The sequence below is a fragment of the Mus musculus genome, chromosome 12 (genome assembly GCF_000001635.26).
Source record: "Mus musculus strain C57BL/6J chromosome 12, GRCm38.p6 C57BL/6J".
NCBI lineage: Eukaryota > Metazoa > Chordata > Mammalia > Rodentia > Muridae > Mus > Mus musculus.
In genome coordinates this window covers 98,968,505-98,987,470 of record NC_000078.6, presented here as the reverse complement: position 1 = coordinate 98,987,470, position 18,966 = coordinate 98,968,505, and the positions used below count along the sequence as shown (strand labels likewise).

The 18,966-nt window shown below is 43.7% G+C and overlaps 1 protein-coding gene across 4 annotated transcripts in view; it reads right to left on the bottom strand.

Moving 5' to 3' along the window:
- Positions 1–4,220: 4,220 nt before the first annotated feature.
- Positions 4,221–18,966, bottom strand: part of Ttc8 (tetratricopeptide repeat domain 8) — a 62,714-nt gene continuing 47,968 nt past the window's right edge. For 3 of the 4 annotated variants that reach the window (NM_198311.2, NM_029553.4, NM_001364378.1), the window contains 5 exons: positions 12,690–12,829; positions 11,320–11,494; positions 10,922–11,044; positions 7,586–7,669; positions 4,233–5,013 (listed from right to left, as the gene is read on the bottom strand). In NM_198311.2, the coding sequence (NP_938053.1) occupies positions 4,897–5,013; positions 7,586–7,669; positions 10,922–11,044; positions 11,320–11,494; positions 12,690–12,829 (639 nt within the window). In that variant the 3' untranslated portion in view covers positions 4,233–4,896. Of the gene's footprint in view, positions 5,014–7,585; positions 7,670–10,921; positions 11,045–11,319; positions 11,495–12,689; positions 12,830–18,966 lie in introns of all 4 variants that reach the window. The other variant, XM_030246975.1, reaches the window with a different exon arrangement.

Sequence of the window (18,966 nt, the reverse complement as noted above, 5' to 3'; positions counted from 1 at the left end):
TTAGTTAAGATGATATCATATCATATTAAGATGTACCCCCATATAAGTGTCCATTTTCTGTTCCTATAACCAAATATCTAAAACTAGGTACTTTATAAAAAAGATTCATTTATCTCATGATGTTGGAGGTCCCATTTGTTGGGCCTCTGGTGAGAGCAATGCGGCTGTCTAATAGCATGGCAGACTGTATCATGGTGGGCACACATGGTAACTGCAACGTTGAAGGGTCTTGAATAATACAGGGAAAGGGTATCAGTATTAAATATAGCCTTCTACTGAGAATACCTCTTACATAATAAGCAAAGGTACTAATATGACACCGAAAGAGCTTATATGACTTCCAAGCAGGGAATACCCTGATAGAAATGTTCTTTGACTTTTCTCCAAGGTCTCAGCTACTTAACTCTGTCTTGCAATCCTAGCACACATCATCCTGTGACAGAACAAGACCAGGACTGTGTAGCCAGTGACTTAGCTGTCCTGGTCCCATGGGCCATGGCCAGAGGGTAGGAACAGGGATATGTTGAGAAAGAATGAATTGGATTCATGGCCTGTATTACTTCCACATACATGTCTGTTCCAGGAGGCAGAATGATGCACACATTCAACCACATGCATATCAATTATCCCTGTATTAAATAAAGCAGAGAAAAGATTTTAATTTTCCAAGTGGTATTTACGCAGTGACCTTCACTATCTCCAGGTAAATACCTAATTTCAAAAGTAGGAAAATGATCCTCTTCACCATCTATACACCTACTCAAGGTACACACACACACACACACACACGCCCTCCACACAGCCTCAAAGGTGTCATCTGCCTGGCACCATGTGGGCAGTAGTGGATGTGGGAGCCACACCAGCATATAAAGTTGTCTCCAAACACTACCCATCCTCCTACTGGCTTCCAAAAACAGTGTTGAGTTTACAGCTTGAAAACGTAATTAACACTTTTACTTATGAGAGAGTAGACGTTGAAGCGTTTTAGCAGGACGTGCTAGAAACGGTCTCAAATCTCAACGAGTCACGGCCTTACCCAAATGGTATCCCAAGTGTAGCCACACTCTTCTGGACTCTCCGGAGCCTGAAGACCAATACCAGCTTAGGCCAACCTTTGTAGTCATCCCCAACCTGCCCGACTCCAAAAGTTAACTCCTACTCCATACAGCACTAAACAGCCTAGTGAAAGCTTGGGAAAGGTAGTTGAAGAATTAGACTCTGTCTTTGTTTGGTTTCTATTGCTGTGATAAAGACACCAAGACCAAAAGCAAATTGGGGGCATAGGAGATTATTTCAGTCTACAATCCATCATGAAAGGAAGGCAGGTCAGGAGCTCAAAGCAGGGACATGGAGATAGGAACTGAAGTATGACCATGGAGGAGTGTTGCTCGCTGCCTTGTTCCTCAAAGCTTGCTCAGTCTGCTTTCCTACACAACTCCTGCCAAGTTGCCCAGGGGTGGCACCACTCATACTGGGGCCTTTCTACATCAATCATTAATGAAGAAAATTGCTACCAAATTACTTTCAGGTAGTCTGATGGAGGCATTTTCTCAATTGAGGTCTCTTTTCCCAGATATCTGTACCTTCTATTAAGTTGACTAAAACAAAACAAAAACAAAACCACCAAGACAGGTTCCACGGCTTTCTGGGATGATCACTATTATTGTTGAGGCTCTAGATGTGTCCTTACAAGGCATGGTGTGCATTTAGGGGTGACATGACACATACTATCTTGTTCCCAGGTCTCCTTCCTGTAAGTCTCTCTCCTGTAAGCCCGACACAACACCTTGGGTCTTATGTGAAAACAAAAATTTTTCACTTGAAAGGAAGAAACAAAATCATCATGATAAAATAGTGGGTTGGCATGGTCATTAGGGAAAGAAACAGACCAGGCAAATTTCGGTAAGGGACCCAAAGCTGCTGGGTGTGCTTGGGTAGGAATCTAGTCCCTGGTGTTCAAGTGAAAGCTGGTCCCAGGTGAGAGAATCAAAACTAAGGTGAAGCAAGGCCAAAAGAAAGAGGCAGACAAACCTAGGATTGCATAATTTATTGGGTACATAGTTAAAAAAAATGTGTCTTGAATAGCAAGACAGGTGATTGCTCATGAACTGGATCAGAAGGGGGAAGATAGAATGGCCAGTACAGGACTTCATCCAAGCCAAATGGAGCTGATTTATCTCCAGCTAATACCAAGGACACTGGACACATTTCTGGTGTTGACGGGTCTAGAATCTTGGTCATAAAACTCAATGGACCACACTATTTTTAGATGTTGGGGAGCTATGTGGAGAAAGTTTGCCAGAGCCCCTGGGTGTGGTCATGGTTCTTATGACAAGATGGCTGCAGTCAGGTCAAGTTGAAGCCTCACGCCTGTGCAAGGGGAAAGGTAGGTAGGAAGCCAATAGGGCAGAGGGAGATCAGAACTTGTTTCTTCTGCTTACAGCTGAAACATGCGAACACCACTGGGAAAAAACACAAGTTAAAATATTGGCTCCTGTCCCAGCACAGCTGCTATATATGATGATGTGAGAAACTCATGTTTTATGTTAAAACAAATACAGATTTTTCTTTGAGGTTAATTGCAAGATTCACACAGTTATTTTAAGTAGAAAAAGCAGAAGGCTCTAGCTTCAATTTTCATGCATATAGTGGAGTCTCTGAATGGTGACCTGGATGCCTCCTTTTTTTTTTTTTTCAGTTGTCCTCACCTGCTCCTGCTAATGAAGATTGCTAGAGACCTGAGAGAGATGTTTTTTAATGAGCTTCAAGGATTAAACACTAGGAAGCCTTGTCATGATGATCAGAAAACAGTACTAAGAATATGAGGTCTTTGCACTCAAAGACCTTGAAGATGTCTCCTCCCCAATCTGGAATTCTGTCAGACTATCAGAACCAAAACGATCCCATTATAAGGTGAGGTGAGTCAGAATGAGGAGCTGAGAACATCCATTTCCATGGCAACACCAGCATCAGCGCCTTCCTTTGTAAACTGACACATATGCTTAAGGCTCATCCCCTTACTCCATGTAATATGCCTAAGACATGGCCAGTATTATTGGATAAGACTGATTCCAAGATCCCTCCCTTGGCTAGTTTAAAAAGCACAGCTTCAACTTGGGAACCATAGAGATAACTAATAGTTTTGTGAAATTATAGGCATCAGGTGCATAGTACCTATTAATCACTCCCTATTGTGATGCTCTCTACAAATATCTTACAAGGGTGCCAAAAGATAGAAGTCTTTAAAGCCCTCTTTTAAGGAACCCGAGGCATGTATTGGACTGTACAGGAAACTTCTTACTGCGCTTGTACTGATAGACCATCTTTTTAACAGCTCCAGGGACACTTCGGTTATCTCTACTTCTTCCTGAAGGAGCTTCAGTGGTGTCTTTTAAGGAATTTAGAAGTGAAAGTGCTTTTAGAAACCATTTAGCAAAGTGGCTCTTGACCTCTCAACACCTGTCAGATGACTCCAGCCCTACATATTACTTTGAATATTATAATAAACACAGTAGAGGAGACAACGGCAGCCTGGGGTAAATATTAGGATTTTCTTCCTCCACGATTCCCAACGAAATATAAAAACACCACACAACTAGTTGTCCTGCATGTGTAGATAGACGACAATCTTGTTGAGAAAACGATTTGTTGCAAGCCATAATTAATGAGGCACCATCTATGAGAGGCAATGTTCCTTGCATAAGCTGTGACTATCCAAAGTTCTTACGCTTTTTAGCCAGATGGGAGAGAGAAAATGGTGTAACAACGCAGAAATGTGGTGTGAATTATCTGATCAATAACATATGCTATGTGGTTAAATTTTTATTTTATTATCTGACATATAGATTCGTTTTCCCACTCTTCTTAGAAAACTCGATTTAAAATTTATATCCAACTTTGAATTCTTCCACTTGGTTTCATTGTTTTAACTATTTTAGGTTCTGTTTGTCTTTCCCCGCCTCCCTGTGTCTGTCTTTCTGTCTCTGTCTGTGTGTGTGTGTGTGTGTGTGTGTGTGTGTGTGTGTTGTAAGTTTGTCCATCACTCGTTTTGAGTTAATTTTTGTCAGGATATGAACCAGTTGGCATTTGGGGTATGCGGCAGCTAAAACCTAGTAGTACATAATTTCAAGGAAACTTAAAATAAATGGTTTAAGTTATAAGATCAATGGGCTTTTAAAACCAACTTATATCATCACAGATAAAGGGAATAAAAACTTGTGAAAAGTGAAAAGTGTTTTACATACTGATTTATTTTAAAGTGTAATATATAATACAAACTTTATGATAAAAATAGTTTAAAATACAAATTTTCATGTTCTAATTAAAGCATTTGTGATAAAAGCACACATTATTAGCCATAAAAATAAAAATTTTAAAGCAGATTTCTGACCTCCTAAGTTTATAATGACAGCTAATGATTAAAGAGTTTTTTTTTTGCTTAACAAGTTTTAAAATACACATTTATAAAAAAATTGAGGTTCATGAAAATGTTTAACAACTATATACATTGTGTTTCTTCTCTAATCTGCGGCTTCTAGATCTTAGTCAGATACCTAAACTCATGCCCATACAGGTGACATGAAAGTGTCTAGGGGACAAAGGGGACTAATGGGAGAGGAGAGCATGGCAGAAGTGCACCCAACATATATGACATATGTCTTTGAAAATGTCTGTATCTAACAATAAATTTTTTAATTGATAAAACTAGGAAATGCTTAAGTCCTGTTTTTCTAGTGTTACCTTATAAAACAACAAAGTTCAGACAACAGGTTCGGGTTTGCAGTCTTGTAGGATGCCTTATGAGGTCTGCATCACAGTATTGGTACAAATGCACTCAGTGCGTTTTCTTCCCTGTGCGCTGGCCCTCCGTGAAGGCTTATGTGGCCCAAGCACTGATCAGAGCATAGCAAAGTGCTGCTTCAGCTGCTTAATTAAGTGCTGTGTGTCCACGTGTTCAGGAAACGCCACTTCAGACTTCTGAGCAGCAACGTAGCTTCTCTGAAGATCTCCAATCTGGAAGAAACGCCAGATCACAAACCAGAATAAGATTGCTGTGTTGGAAAACTGTGAAGGGTTCTTAAAAATAAATTGCCATTTAGAATCACCTCATCTAAATTAGAAATCCATCATGAAAAAAATGAGGAAAATAAAATTATATAATGTATGCTCTGTTATCGTTGTTTAGTTATGAATCACAAACCCTGTCCCTGATAGTACTGTAAGTTATAAAAGAGAATTTGCATGCCTAAAGACCCTGCTTGATGTAACTAGAATAAACACAACATTCAACAAATATATTAAATTAAGATATAAGATATGCTCTGAGAGGTTCCAAATGATACTAAACACAATAATGCTGGGAAGATAGTTGTTTTTGAAGTTTATTTAAAAAAAAAAAAAAAAAAAGCCTGGCGTGGTGGCACATGACTTTAATCCCAGCACTTGGGAGGCAGAGGCAGGCAGATTTCTGAGTTGGAGGTCAGCCTGGTCTACAAAGCAAGTTCCAAGACAGCCAGGACTACACAGAGAAACCCTGTCTTGAAAAACCAAAAAAAAAAAAAAAATACCTCTAATGTTTAATAAACTCTGTAATTGAAGTCCAGTCCCAAAGAAAAATTCATGTATATACTTCTGAAAGGACAGAAAATTATTAGTGTGTGTGCAAAAAAAAAAACTATGTGATTCATTCAACTCTGATGGATTTTTCATTAGCATTTATGTATTTTAGATTGAAATGGTTTCCTTTTAAAATCCTAACGTTTCAACTTTATTATTTTACAGTAGTTTGTTGACCTACCTTATAAGAATCCTTTGAGCTGAAGTCATTAAAGCACACTGACTTTCCTTGTGATTTGAAGCGTGCCAGCAGTGGGAGATGGAAGGTGCCCTGGGAGCCGGAGAGCAGTGTGGGAGCTCAGAGTGCAGTGTGGCTCTAGCGTGTGTCTTTGTTTTGTTCTTTCAGACTGGTTTTCTTTTTATTATTTTTCATTATGTGTAGGTGTGAGTGAGTGTGGATATGTGTATGTGAATACAGGTGCTGTCAGAGTCAGAGATACAGAATTTCCTGGAGCTGGAGTTCCAGGCAGCTGGGAGCTGCCTGAAGTGGATGCTGGGAACCAAATTCCTGGATCTTTGGAAGAGCTGCATGTGCTCTTAGCCACTGAGCCATCACCTAAAGACCCCTGCTGTTTGGGTTTGGTTGAGACTGGTTCTTACTGGTCTAGCTTTGAACTAGTGTCTCTGCTTTAGTCTCTAGTGTCTACGGTTTTATAGATTGTATCTCCATTCTCAGCTTCTACAGATGCCTTGTAACCTCAGTGAGTCTCAGGTTCCATACGAATGCAAGCATCACGAGGTACAAGTTTTTGTCTATTTCATTCATTGCTAAATCTTCTATGCGGGCCACAGGGCCTAGTTCAGAGAGGCTCAAGTGAAAAACATCACTGGGGTTTTGGAGAGAATTCCAGAAGACAGGTGTAGCACCTCCAATAGGAGCTGGTCCTTAGCAACTTTTCCTAAAACTGTAAGACAAGTGAGAGCTTCTTCTATTTCAAAACAGACATGTGTGAATAGTTTTGTATTCATGCTATAAAAATACTGTGTTTGTGTCTTTAGTCAATAAGACCCTTTATTTACATCACAAACATTTGAACTGTTTATTTTATTTTATAACATTTATTTATTTTATTTATATGAGTACACTGTAGCTGTCTTCAGACACACCAGAAGAGGGCATTGGATTCCATTACAGATGTTTGTGAGCCACCATGTGGTTGCTGGGAATTGAACTCAGGACCTTCAGAAGAGCAGTCAGTGCTCTTAACCACTGAGCCATCTCTCCAGCCCTGAACTGTTTATTAATCCTCCAGACAGACTTGCTTTTCATGGTAGAGTGGAGACATGCCCTGGCTCCTTTGTTCATGTCTGATTAAAAAGAGCTCACTCACCAAACGTGGTGGTGCACGCCTTTAATCCCAGCACTCAGGAGGCAGAGGCAGGAGGGGCTCTGAGAGTGTGAGACCACCAGCCTGGTCTACAGAGTGAGTTCTAGAAGAGCCGGGCTAGTCTTGAGAAGACCAAAACCAGAATCAGCTCAGTTCTTCCCGTTGGCTCCTGGACATTCAGTGATTGGCAACAGAATGTTAACAGTCACCATCCCCCACACTGTTCATAACTAAGCAGCATTCATGGCAATCTTGAGAAAGGTGTGGTGGAAATGTGATCTGCAGCTAACATACAGGATTCCCTTGATGTAAAAGTCAATTATAAATCCTTCCTGAACCAAGAATTATCTAACAAGTGTTTCTTTAGTGATTAAATGTGGTATTTTAAAACATAGAGATTTCTTCTGCAATTTATGCTGGTGTTTTAGTCAATACCCAGTGATAAAGTTTATTACATAATCTCCTGAAGTGAAGATATTTATGATAAATTTTTTTAAAAAGCCATTTCCTTCAGATTAAAAAAAAAATCGACTTTCTGTTCTGAAAGATAAGGTTTGAAATGTTGTATTCAATCTGTATTTTTTTAAACCAAGAAAGATCAAGAATGTGTCAGATGACAAATTAATAAAGGAAGAAAATACCTTATCAGAGACTGTTGCGAAATTAAAGTGTGGCTCATACATGTGGGGTGCCAAAGACGATGCGGTTTGTAAGAGCGCGCGTGCCTGTGGGAAGAAAGAAGAAAAGGCGGATGTAGAAGTGTCTATCAGCACTATATCTGTGATTTCTTTAAGTTAAAACAAAAAACCTGGCATGGGACCTCAAAATAATCCCGTGGAAATATGGATGACATTCCCAAGAAATATGAATGACATTCTAGAAATATAATGATGTAATGAACACAGCTTACTACAGACACAGCAGCAAAATTATAGGAGCAATGCACACAAGAGAGAATAAGGAGTGAAATTTTAGAGTAGATGTTAAGCTATTTGAGAACCAGTGCCTCATAAAGTTTGCACTTTAGCATGATACACAATTTGAAATACAATCTTTTCAATGCTTAAAACAAGTCTTCCGAACTTAAGCTTTGTTGGTGGTGATCAAGTCCGGAGGCTATGATTATCTATTCCCTAATAACGACTTAAAACCAATTCATGTCCAAGTGCAAAGTTCTGTAGAGGGTGAGAGCAAGAAAGCACTCATTATACTGCTGATCAGTTTGCTAAACAAGATAGCAACAGAATGTGACAAGCTTTGTTTAAAGTGCTGTCCTAGGTAGGGTTGATATTGCTGGGATAAAATGCATGACCAAAGGCAAACTGGGGCTAGGAAAGGGTTCATTTGGCTCACACTTCCACATGCTAGTCCATTACTGAAGGAAGCCAGGGCAGGAACTCAAGCAGGACAGAAACCTGGAGGCAGGAGCTGATGCAGAGGCCATGGAGGGATTCTGTGTACTAGCTTGCTCCCCATGGCTTTCTCAGCCTACTTTCTTATAGAACCCAGGACCACCAGCCCAGGGATGACACCACCCACAGTGGACTGGGCCTCCTCCCGGCCCCTCATCAATCATTGGTCAAGAAGATGACCCACAGTTGATCCTATGGAGGCATTTTCTTAATTGATGTTCCCTCCTTTCATATGACTCCAGCTTGTGTCAAGCAGACATAAAACTAGCCAGCTGAAGTACTGAAAGCGTAAAAATTAAGATTTTATTTCACAGGATCATGGTTTGCAGAGACTGTGGAGTAAGAGGAGATGCTCACGTGTGCACCACAATTCATATGAAGTCACTGGACAACCCTCCCCATGCTGTAAAACTTGTATCCATGACCTTCAGGACACATTCTTTTTTTTTTTTTTTTTTTTTTTTGAAATGGAAAAAAAAAAAAAAGAGGACACCGATTCATATAATACAGTAGAAACAGATTTTGCAAGGTGAATATTAAACTTTTAAACACTCTTGAAATCAGTGAACTGGTGAGACAGCTCAACAGGGAAGGACACGTGCTACCTGGTGACCTGAGCTTGATCCCCAGAACCCAGAGAGTAAGAGAGGAGGAAGGGGAGAACTAGCTCCTACATGTCCTCTGCCCTCTACCTGTGTGCCCTGAATGCGTACATTCTTGAGCATATCGCGCGCGCACGCACACACACACACACACACACACACACACACACACACTGCCTCACTGTATTGAGATTACAGATGCATGCTGCAGTGGTGTGCTAGGGACCTGAACCTGGCTTCTCACGCTTGCAAGCAAGCACTTTACTGACTGAGCCATCTCCCCGGCCCCTCCAGGACACTGACGTAGACTTCTCACACATCAGTGCTGTTTCTGGTGCCGAGAAGGCAGAAGTTACATAACACACGAGGTCTCTGCTTTCAAGCGCCCGACCGTCTGCTTTCTCCACACACCAAAACCTGGTAAAATATAGAAGAACCCAGCAAGCAGTGTACTGGACTGTGAGAGCTCTTTGTGCCTCCAGGGCTTTTGTTTAGACTGATGTTTGGGTGGTTTGTCTAAGGAGATGGCACGTAAGACCCAGGTGATGAAAAGAAACTTGTCACTGGAAGACCCAAGGGACACTGCACAGGCCTGCAGGAAGGCAGACCACTGTGTGTCTGGCGGGCACAGGACAGCTCATGCACCTGAAGTCGGTGAGGAAAGGGACCCGGGGTGTGGTCTCAAAGATAGGGACCTGAATCCACAGGCCACGCCGGTCACAGCGGGAGTGCAAACAGACAGAACTGGAGGATTTTAGCCAAGCAGTAATAAAATAATATTGTTTTATAACAAAATCTATTAGGCTGTTCAGAGGAGGATGCACTACTGTAAAAGTAACTTTTATTTGCCAGGTGTAATTGTCATCTCAGAGGCTTCCTGCTGAATAAGCTCACCCTTTCCCAGGTCTTTCTGAACTCTGGCTGGCCGGTTCAACTCAGCTGTCCTCAAACTCCTCTCTAAGCTGGCTGATTCAATCTGGCTTCTCTCGGCTGTTCACTGAATTGCTCTGAAGCCAAGTGGCTTCAGCCGAACTCTGGCAATTTGTTCTAATCTTCTGGCTCCCTCTTATTCTCTGGCTCCAGCTGCCTCTGCTGACCTACCCTGAACTGCACGGACTCAGGAACAAGCTCACCTCTGCTCAGGGCAGTCACTGCACTGACCCCCCGCCCCCCCCACTGACTGGCCTAACTGACTGAACTCCCTCCCTTGGCTACTTAAATGGCTTTTCCCCTGAGAGTTGGGCACATCCTATCTCTGACTCATCCTGTCACATCTTTCTCTGATAGGGTTGGACTAAAGGATTCCAGCCAGAGAGATTGAAGGCGTGTACTAGTGTGTCTGCATTCTAGACAAGTCACACCGACCTAGAAGGTCTTTGGATGTGATCAGTGCATCCGTGTTGCTGGATTACAATCCCTCTACATGCTCTGCTTCATTCATTCATTCGTTCATTCACTCACTCATTCACTCATCGTTAAGTCATTCAGTATCTCCCTGGGAGTGGGGAGCAGGGGCTATAGCTCAGTTGGTAAAATGCTCCCCACAGGGGTGTGTGTGTAGAAGGAAGAGCAGCTCAGAGGCACCTGGGATAATGCAGGAAAGAGATGAGCCTGGGTTAGAGAAGAGGGACCAGGGTGAGTTAGGGCTGACAGGAGTGGCAGAGAGAGGAAAAAAGAAAAGAGGGGTTGGAAAGGCAGCCTCTAGGGTCCCCGACAGGGACAGCTAACTTGTAGCTGGGAGACGGTCGGTGTGCTGCAGGCAGGGAGACCGTGGGCTGTACATTATTCCCATCAAGTCCAATGTCCAATTCTGGCCTCAGAAAGGTGAAGTGACTTGGCCAAGGCCACACAGCTAGTACTTGATAGAGCTGGGATTCAGGCCCAGGCCTGTAAGACTCTAGAGCTACTAAAAAGCGTAACACACAATGACAGCTAAGCCACTGAGCAGTGGAGGTTCTCTGACCTGTTCAACGTGACCCTTCCGCATCTCCAGCACTGCCAGGTTGTTGTAGGCTTCAGCATGGTGGTTGTTGTGGACCAGGGCCAGCCTGAAGCATTGGTGGGCCAAGTTTGTATCTCCGATTCCCTGCAATGAGACGCACACGTTTATACCCGCGAAGCTGCATCCTTCCCTCTGCCACAGCCTCCCTCATTTTGCATCTAACACTTCCTAGCTACATGGCAAGAACAAGCACCAGCCACAGCAGCGAGGTGTGGGGTCCGGGCATGGATTTGACTTGAGGATATAAAATGACTCCCGCAAATCTCTAAATTGTTGGTTGGATTTATGACATCTGAGAATTTCTTCACAGGAGCGTATGGTAACTTTATCCGTAACAAGGAAACATGCAAACAACATACCACAGCTATGTGCCCCAGGTTGTACCAGACATCAGCTGCCTCTTCTTCATTTTCAGCCAGGGAAAGGGCACGTTCAAACGAGGTCAGGGTCATATCGTACTGCTGGGCATAGAAGCAGCACAGGCCCAGGTTGTTGAAAAGCTGGCAGTTATAAACTCCCATCTGCAAGAGGCGCCTTTTCAAGGAGGAACACAAAACTCGCTCTCAGACTAACTTTATAAGTGGAAACATTCTTTTCAAAGTTAGAAGTGGATTCGTTTAAGAACTTTAGGACCCCTACAGGACATTAACACAAGCATATCAAGACATGTTTAAAGCAGCTCACGACCTGTCACAGGGTATGTGTCCAGGGACAAGATCGGAAAAGTATTTGTTCAATTGTATTCCAAAAGCTTTACTAGAAAGACAGTTCACGCGTGTTACTCCAGAGGCCTCAGTGCCCGCGGGGAATTCCCTGAGGTCTGACCCAGCCTGAGGGCTGGGCTCTGTTTACCACTAGGCCTGCAGTTGCACTAGGCTGTCTGTGCTGCATGGCAGAGATAGGCTGATCACCTCTGGTCTCTGCAGAGTTCTCTGTTCTCCACTAGCTTTCCCACCCCGCACGTGTTTGGGAAGGACTTGTCAGCTGTCGGTCTACTCCTTTGTATGACGAGGGCTGAAAGCACTGGGTAAAAAGTGAGCGTCACGGGCCAGAGGGATGGCTTAGTAGGTGAAGCTGTCTGTCCCCAAGCCTGATGACCCGCGTTGGATCTCTGGGACTCACACCTTTCAACCTTCCCAGGTATGGCATGGTGCATACCCCTCATCCGGGCATTCACACAAATAAATAGTAGATGTTTCAAAATGCATTTTAGAAGCCACATGCAGGATAAAATAAGCATGTGCTTAAACAGAGCCAACAACCACACCTTTCTTAGACTTGAAAAAAAGCTCAAATACCTCACAAGGCAGGTGACCCTGCTCTAAGTCCTCCTCAAAGCTCTGAACTCAGAGTAACTGCAAATCCCTCCCTGCCTCAGCCTCACTGTCTTTAGGTTTTGTGGTATTAAGAGTCAGTGATGGAGAAAGAGTTTCAGTAGCTATTTAGCGTCAGTTGTTTCTTGACGACTAGTAGGCACCCACCCTGAACTAAAATGTGAGCTTGACCATGCAGGTATGTTTCTCCAGGGCGCCAGCCCACATTCCCCTAGAGTACCGAATACCACTTGAATCCTTAGAAAGTAGCTGAAAGATGCATTCCTAGATTTATACACCTGTGGCCTATGGAGAATGCATAATTTGTCTGCATTTTCCTTCCACCACCCCCACCCCTCCGCGCGCACCTCTTGTTTCACCCCCAACGTTTCCTGTGCATGCAATGTAAGACCCACCTGTAAAACCGAAGGGCAACCTCTGGCTGGTCAGAATAAAAGTGGTTGCTTCCAATGCAGGCGATGGCTTCCACGTGAGTATTGTCTTGTTTTAGAACTTCTTTGTAGTACTCTGCTGCAGATGAACTGTTATTCATTTCCTGTTCCACATCCAGAGAGAAGAGCGACACTTTAGTCACACTGGACAAGGACCTGCTTGCTTTTTTTTTTGACCCATTTAAGTTCATTCATTCAACAAATATTTACTCCCAGCCTGCCATATGTCAGACTCTGTTCTAGACGGTAAGGGACAGAATACAAACGAAAGCATGAGGTCATCGTCCTCAAGGAGGTGACAGCTGGTGGAGAAGCTAACAAATGACTCAGTGAGGGACATAAGGTCAGGGAAGGATGCACAAGCAATGTAAAGAGCGGAGAGCAAGACAGGCAGGGCTGCTTGTTAGTGGTCACCTTGGGAGAGGCCCTGTCTGACAGAGATGCAAATGAAATGGGGTGTCGGAGCCTGCATCTGCGGGGACAGTCGCACTTGGCAGAGAGACCAAACCACATGAGCCTAAATGAAAACACTTACAAGAAACATTCCCAAGTGAGCCTGGGAAGGAGGCAGTGCCCGGGAATGCAGAGGCAGCCAGGACCCTTTCACCTGGGAAAAGGGACAGTGCCCAGAGGCACAGCGCAATCATACTACATCGTGTTTGAGAAATCACCTGGTGGCTGACTGAAGGGCATTCCAGATATGGAAGACAAGACGTAAGAAGAGCCAGGTCTAGAGAAGAAATGAAAGCAACCCAGACCAAGTTTAGAAATACATAATAGGTAAAAACCACAGCAGCCTCCGTAGTTACTGTATACATCTGTAAAAATGGTGGTGATCATAGATAAAGGTCCCTAATAGCTCTGACTTACCATAATTAGGTTTGCAGAAAGGAGCCAATGCAAATGACTCTTTAGATGACCTTTATTAGGGGAGAAGTCATGGTGACGAGGGACAGTTGAGGGAAAGCCACTACTGGGCGAGCATCGGGAGAGACTGCATCATCCAGAGGCAATGTCATGCGGTACTAAAGGGAAGCCTTCAGATTCCCGCAGGGAGCTCCATCAGGAGAAATGCCCAACACGCACAGCGCCACCGAGGGGCCTGGAGGAGAAGCAGCTCCAGTTTCCAAGGACTAACGTGGTTCCTGACTCCTGCAGGTTCTTGGAGCAGGATGTGGTGGGCGAACTCCATTGCTTGAGACCTAAGCTGGCCTGGCCTGCACTCCAGGTGACAAAAGGGAAGGCACTAGATAAAAGTGTATGATTTGTGGCTGTCCTGAGTCTAGGAACTGGGGGTGGGGAGCAGGGGGGAGGACCGGGCTTGCTCAATAGCAGCGAGTGGAAGGAAGGGGACTGAATTCTCTGTCAGTGCAGTACAGGTCACTTTGTCAGCTCTGCCCGAGAGCTGAGAAGGGTGTGGCCTGAGTTCCAGGGCGGGACAGCTAGTGAGCCTGTGATCTAACACTAATTTTATTAAAATCTGAGGTATAATCTCACCGTGTTGTCCAATCTGGGCTTGACCCAGGGCTTGAGCTAACCCCCCTCCCTCAGCTTCCTAAGTAGCTGGACTGCAGGCAAATCACATCTGCCTCAACAGATATTATTAATAAATGATACCGCTGCTTAAATCCTCTCATGGTCCACCCATCCATTCTCCATGAAACTTTGCTTATGTCTAACTTCACACAGGTCTCTTCTGCCTCTCAAGTCACATGACACTCACTGTCACCCGCACACTTGTTCCTTCCTCGGGAGGACTCTAATTTATGATAGGTTTGAACCACCACACAGTGCTTCTTTAAACACAGGGCTTGCTTTAGATGCAAGACTCACATAGACCAGGATGGTACCCCTAGACCACACTTGCATACTTTATACATATGAAATAATATGTAAAGTAAGTTCTTTCACGTGTGGAGTCAAATTCTTCCAAGTCCTCTTTTCCCTTGGTCATCCCTGTCCAGGTTTTTCAGAACAGTACTGTCTGTGCGCTTGGTGCTTTGCTTTTCAAATTTTATTAATGATTCTCTATGTTTGCAGGACACGATGTGCGGCCTTGACAGGCACAGAGTGTAGAATGAGCATCTCAGGCCAATGCACACATCTTCGGCCTTACCTGCGTCTCATCTCTTTGTGATGAAGACAGCTAAGACCTTCTGCCGTGCTCCTTGGAAGTGCTCCCCACCACTTGCTTCCAAGCTCCTGACAAGTTTTGCAGTGCTGAAGCCTGTGCTTTCTGGCTCTAACCAGCAGGTGTCAACAACAGCTTTCAGGCAACAATCAGAGGTAATGGCCATGGTCACCATGTTGGCCAACTGGAATAGTTGCCAGGTTCTCACAAGAGCTGCAGTTGAGAACTACACAACAGCTGCTATTTAGCTACAGGAATCAAAAGAAACTGTGATACACACACACACACACACACACACACACACACACACATATATGCATGCATGCAATGGAGTATTATTCAGCCATTAAGAAGACAAAATTATGCCTTTTGCAGGAAAATAGGTAGAAGTGGAGACCATCATGTCAAGGAAAAGAAGCCAGGCCCGGAAAGACAGGCATGTTTTCTCTCATATGTGGAATCTATACTTAAAAAGAAAAGACTTGAAACAGGAGAGTAGAGAGACGATTAGCAGGAAGGGGAGGGAAGACATAAGAGAAGCTCGTGATATCTATGCATGAGCATGTCATGATGAAATCTATTACTCTGTAGAGTGATCACACAGTAATGAAAGGAAACATGCTTGGCAATGGAGGGCGCACTCCAATGTCAGAGATGTTCAAATGTGAACATGGCTTTTCTGTGTCTCTATGCGTATGTGTGTGCATGTGCATTATTGTGTGTGTTTTATGTGCACATGTGTGGGCATGCACATGGAGGCCGCAAGTCAACATTAGCTGTCATTCTTCAAGCACCAGCCGCTTTGGTTTTTGAGACAGGGCAGCTCAATGGCCTGGGAGTTCCAGTTAAGCTATCCTACAGGTACTTACAAACCAAGCCCACTGACGCACTGTTCTTTCTCAGTCAAGTGGTCAGCTGCCAACCGGAGCACATTTTCTTTCATGTATGTGGTGTATTTGTGTACATATTTGTCTGCACATGTGTGCACATGAGGAGTCAGGGATGCCAGTGCTGGCTGACTTCCTCTATTGCTCTTCTCCTTGTTTTTATTCTAAGAAAAGGGCTCTTGGAAGCGAGAGCTCACTGGTTTAGCTCCATGGGTTGGCTATCAAGTTCCAGAAATTTTCCCGTCACGACCCCCCTGGTACTGGAATTGTGTGTGCACATCAGGTTTCCATACCTTCTGACCAAAACAGATATTTGCATCATTGTTTTCATTTCTACACAGTTGTGTTTCAGTGTCACATGGATCACAAATTACCCAGGCCCTTTTGGTGAACCTTGGTTTCTTTACCTTTTTAACCGAAAGAACAAGGCATAAAATCTGCACACCATGGTGGGATATTCCCAGAGGTAAAACTGCCAAATGAAGAACCAGGTTTGCAACCAGGTGTGCAGTCTCCTTGGTAACTGTAAACAGCTTCCAGGTGGGCAGCAGCAACACACACTCCCACCAACAGTGTGCACACTCCCACCAACAGTGTGCATACCTCCCACCAACACTGTGCACACTCCCACCAACACTGTGCACACTCCCACCAACAGTGTGCACACTCCCACCAACACTGTGCACACTCCCACCAACAGTGTGCATACCTCCTACCAACAGTGTGCACACTCCCACCAACAGTGTGCATACCTCCCACCAACAGTGTGCACACTCCCACCAACAGTGTGCACACTCCCACCAACAGTGTGCATACCTCCCACCAACAGTGTGCACACTCCCACCAACAGTGTGCACACTCCCACCAACACTGTGCACACTCCCACCAACAGTGTGCACACTCCCACCAACAGTGTGCATACCTCCCACCAACAGTGTGCACACTCCCACCAACAGTGTGCACACTCCCACCAACACTGTGCACACTCCCACCAACAGTGTGCACACTCCCACCAACACTGTGCACACTCCCACCAACAATGTGCACACATCGAGTCTGCTTCCTCACACCTTTGACAGCCGAGGCTCTGTGGAACTTCTTCACCTCTGCCAATCCAGTCAAGTGGAAGGTGGCATGTGGCTGGCTTGGCGTTTAACTGTGACAGAGACCAGGCATTTAATGTATGAGACATCATACGTGCTTCTCTGGGAGCTGCCAACCTGTGACCTTTGTCTACTTTCTGAGCTAGCCTGCCTTTTGCCCTTTTGTTATTGGCATTCTGTGCTGCTATAATAGAACAACCCATGCAGGGTAGCTTATAATGAACAGAAAAGTATTTGGCTCTGTTTGGGAGGCTGCGGAGCTCAAGAGGTGATATCTTGTGAGGTCCACCATACCTACCTGACAGTCACATGTCACCGGTCACCTGTCCCAGGTGTGACAGGCATTTTACTGGTTGATATTTTAACCTTTTAGTTTGATTTAATTTAAATTTTAATTTTTGTTATATAGGATTTTGTGGGGGGCAGAATCACAGAGTTCCGCCTGCCTCTGGCTTCCCAGTGCTGGGATTAAAGGCATGCACCACTATGCTTGGATTTGATATATAGGAAATCTATATAGGAAATAAACGTTTTCAGATATCAGTCTTTGCTGTTGTGGCTTTATGAGTTGGTATTATTTGAAAAAGATTCTCCTCATGTAATGAAGAGCACTGGGTGCTTTTCCAGAGGATATGAGCTCCACCTCCAGGACCCAGATGATGGCTCACAAGAGGATCTGAAACCCTTTTCTAGCCATCATGAACTGTGGTTGCACAGACTTATATGCAGGTAAAAATATCCATACACATAAAAATAACTAAGTAAATTTAAAAAATATTTTCGTCATTCTAATTTATACAAACAACGTACCTATGTGTTTTTTGTTTTTCTCTGAAATTTTGCCAGTTTCTTTGCTGGATGGTTTTAACTATCAACTTGACAGAACAAGGGAAATCACCTGGGAAGATAATTCTTTTTTTTGTTGTTGTTTTTTGTTTTTGGTTTTTTGGTTTTTTTGGGTTTTTTTTGTTTTGTTTTGTTTTTTGTTTTTGTTTTGTTTTGTTTTGTTGAGACAGGGTTTCTCTGTGTAGCCCTGGCTGTCCTGGAACTCACTCTGTAGACCAGGCTGGCCTCGAACTCGGAAATCCACCTGCCTCTGCCTCCCAAGTGCTGGGATCAAAGGCGACCCTGCGCCACCATTGCCCGGCGGGAAGATAATTCTTAATAAGGAATTATCTAGCTCAGGTTGTCTTATGGGATGTCTGTGGGGGAACTGTGTTGACTATTGCTAAAGGGATAATCCAGTCCGTCGTGGGAAGCACCATTCCCTACGCATGAGGTCCTAAACAGTACAAAAGGAGAAAGCTACATGAGAGCAAGCAAAGATGTGTTTATTCTCTTAGCTTTTGCCTATAGGCTTGACTTCCTGCCTTGATTTCCCCTCGGTGATGAGTTTGAACCTGGGACTGTAAACCAAATAAACAACTTCTTCTCTAAGTTGTTTTTCTCAGGATATTTCATCAAAGCAACAAAAATAAAACTAGAATAGTTTAATGTTTTGAGGTTTTAACTCCTTTTAAAAGATTTAAATCTGAGACTGGGGAGATGGCTCGCTCAGTCAAATTCTTGTTGCAGACCACTGAGGTCCCAAGTTCAGTCCCCAGAAACCACACAGAAAAACCAGACATGGTGGCAAATGTGTGTAATCCAAGCACTGGGGAGGTGGATTCCTGGGGCTTGTTAGCCAGTCAGGCTGGCAATTAGCCAGGCTAGGCTAATTAAAGAGCCCGAGTCTCAAAAGCAAGTTGATGGCTCCTAAGGATCGACAGTAAGGTTGACCACTGGCTTCACACAGATGTGTACATACATGTATACAAATAGACACACAATTTAAATCTGGCTGAAATAATTTTTTCACTGCAAGAAATATTAGCTCATTCACTCTATTTTTTTTAACTATTTAATCAATAATCTAACAACTCAATGGACTTAACAGCCAGTCTTTGTCACATCCTGAATCTTCATATGGACTCTCTTTTGGTCCTTAAATTTTTTCCTGTATCAGAATTGGTTAAATCATAACAGTTCTAGAACAGATTTTAATAGCATATACTTAAAATAACACTTCCATGTATATACACATCACCTCAAGAGTTTAGTATTACGTGATAAACAATATT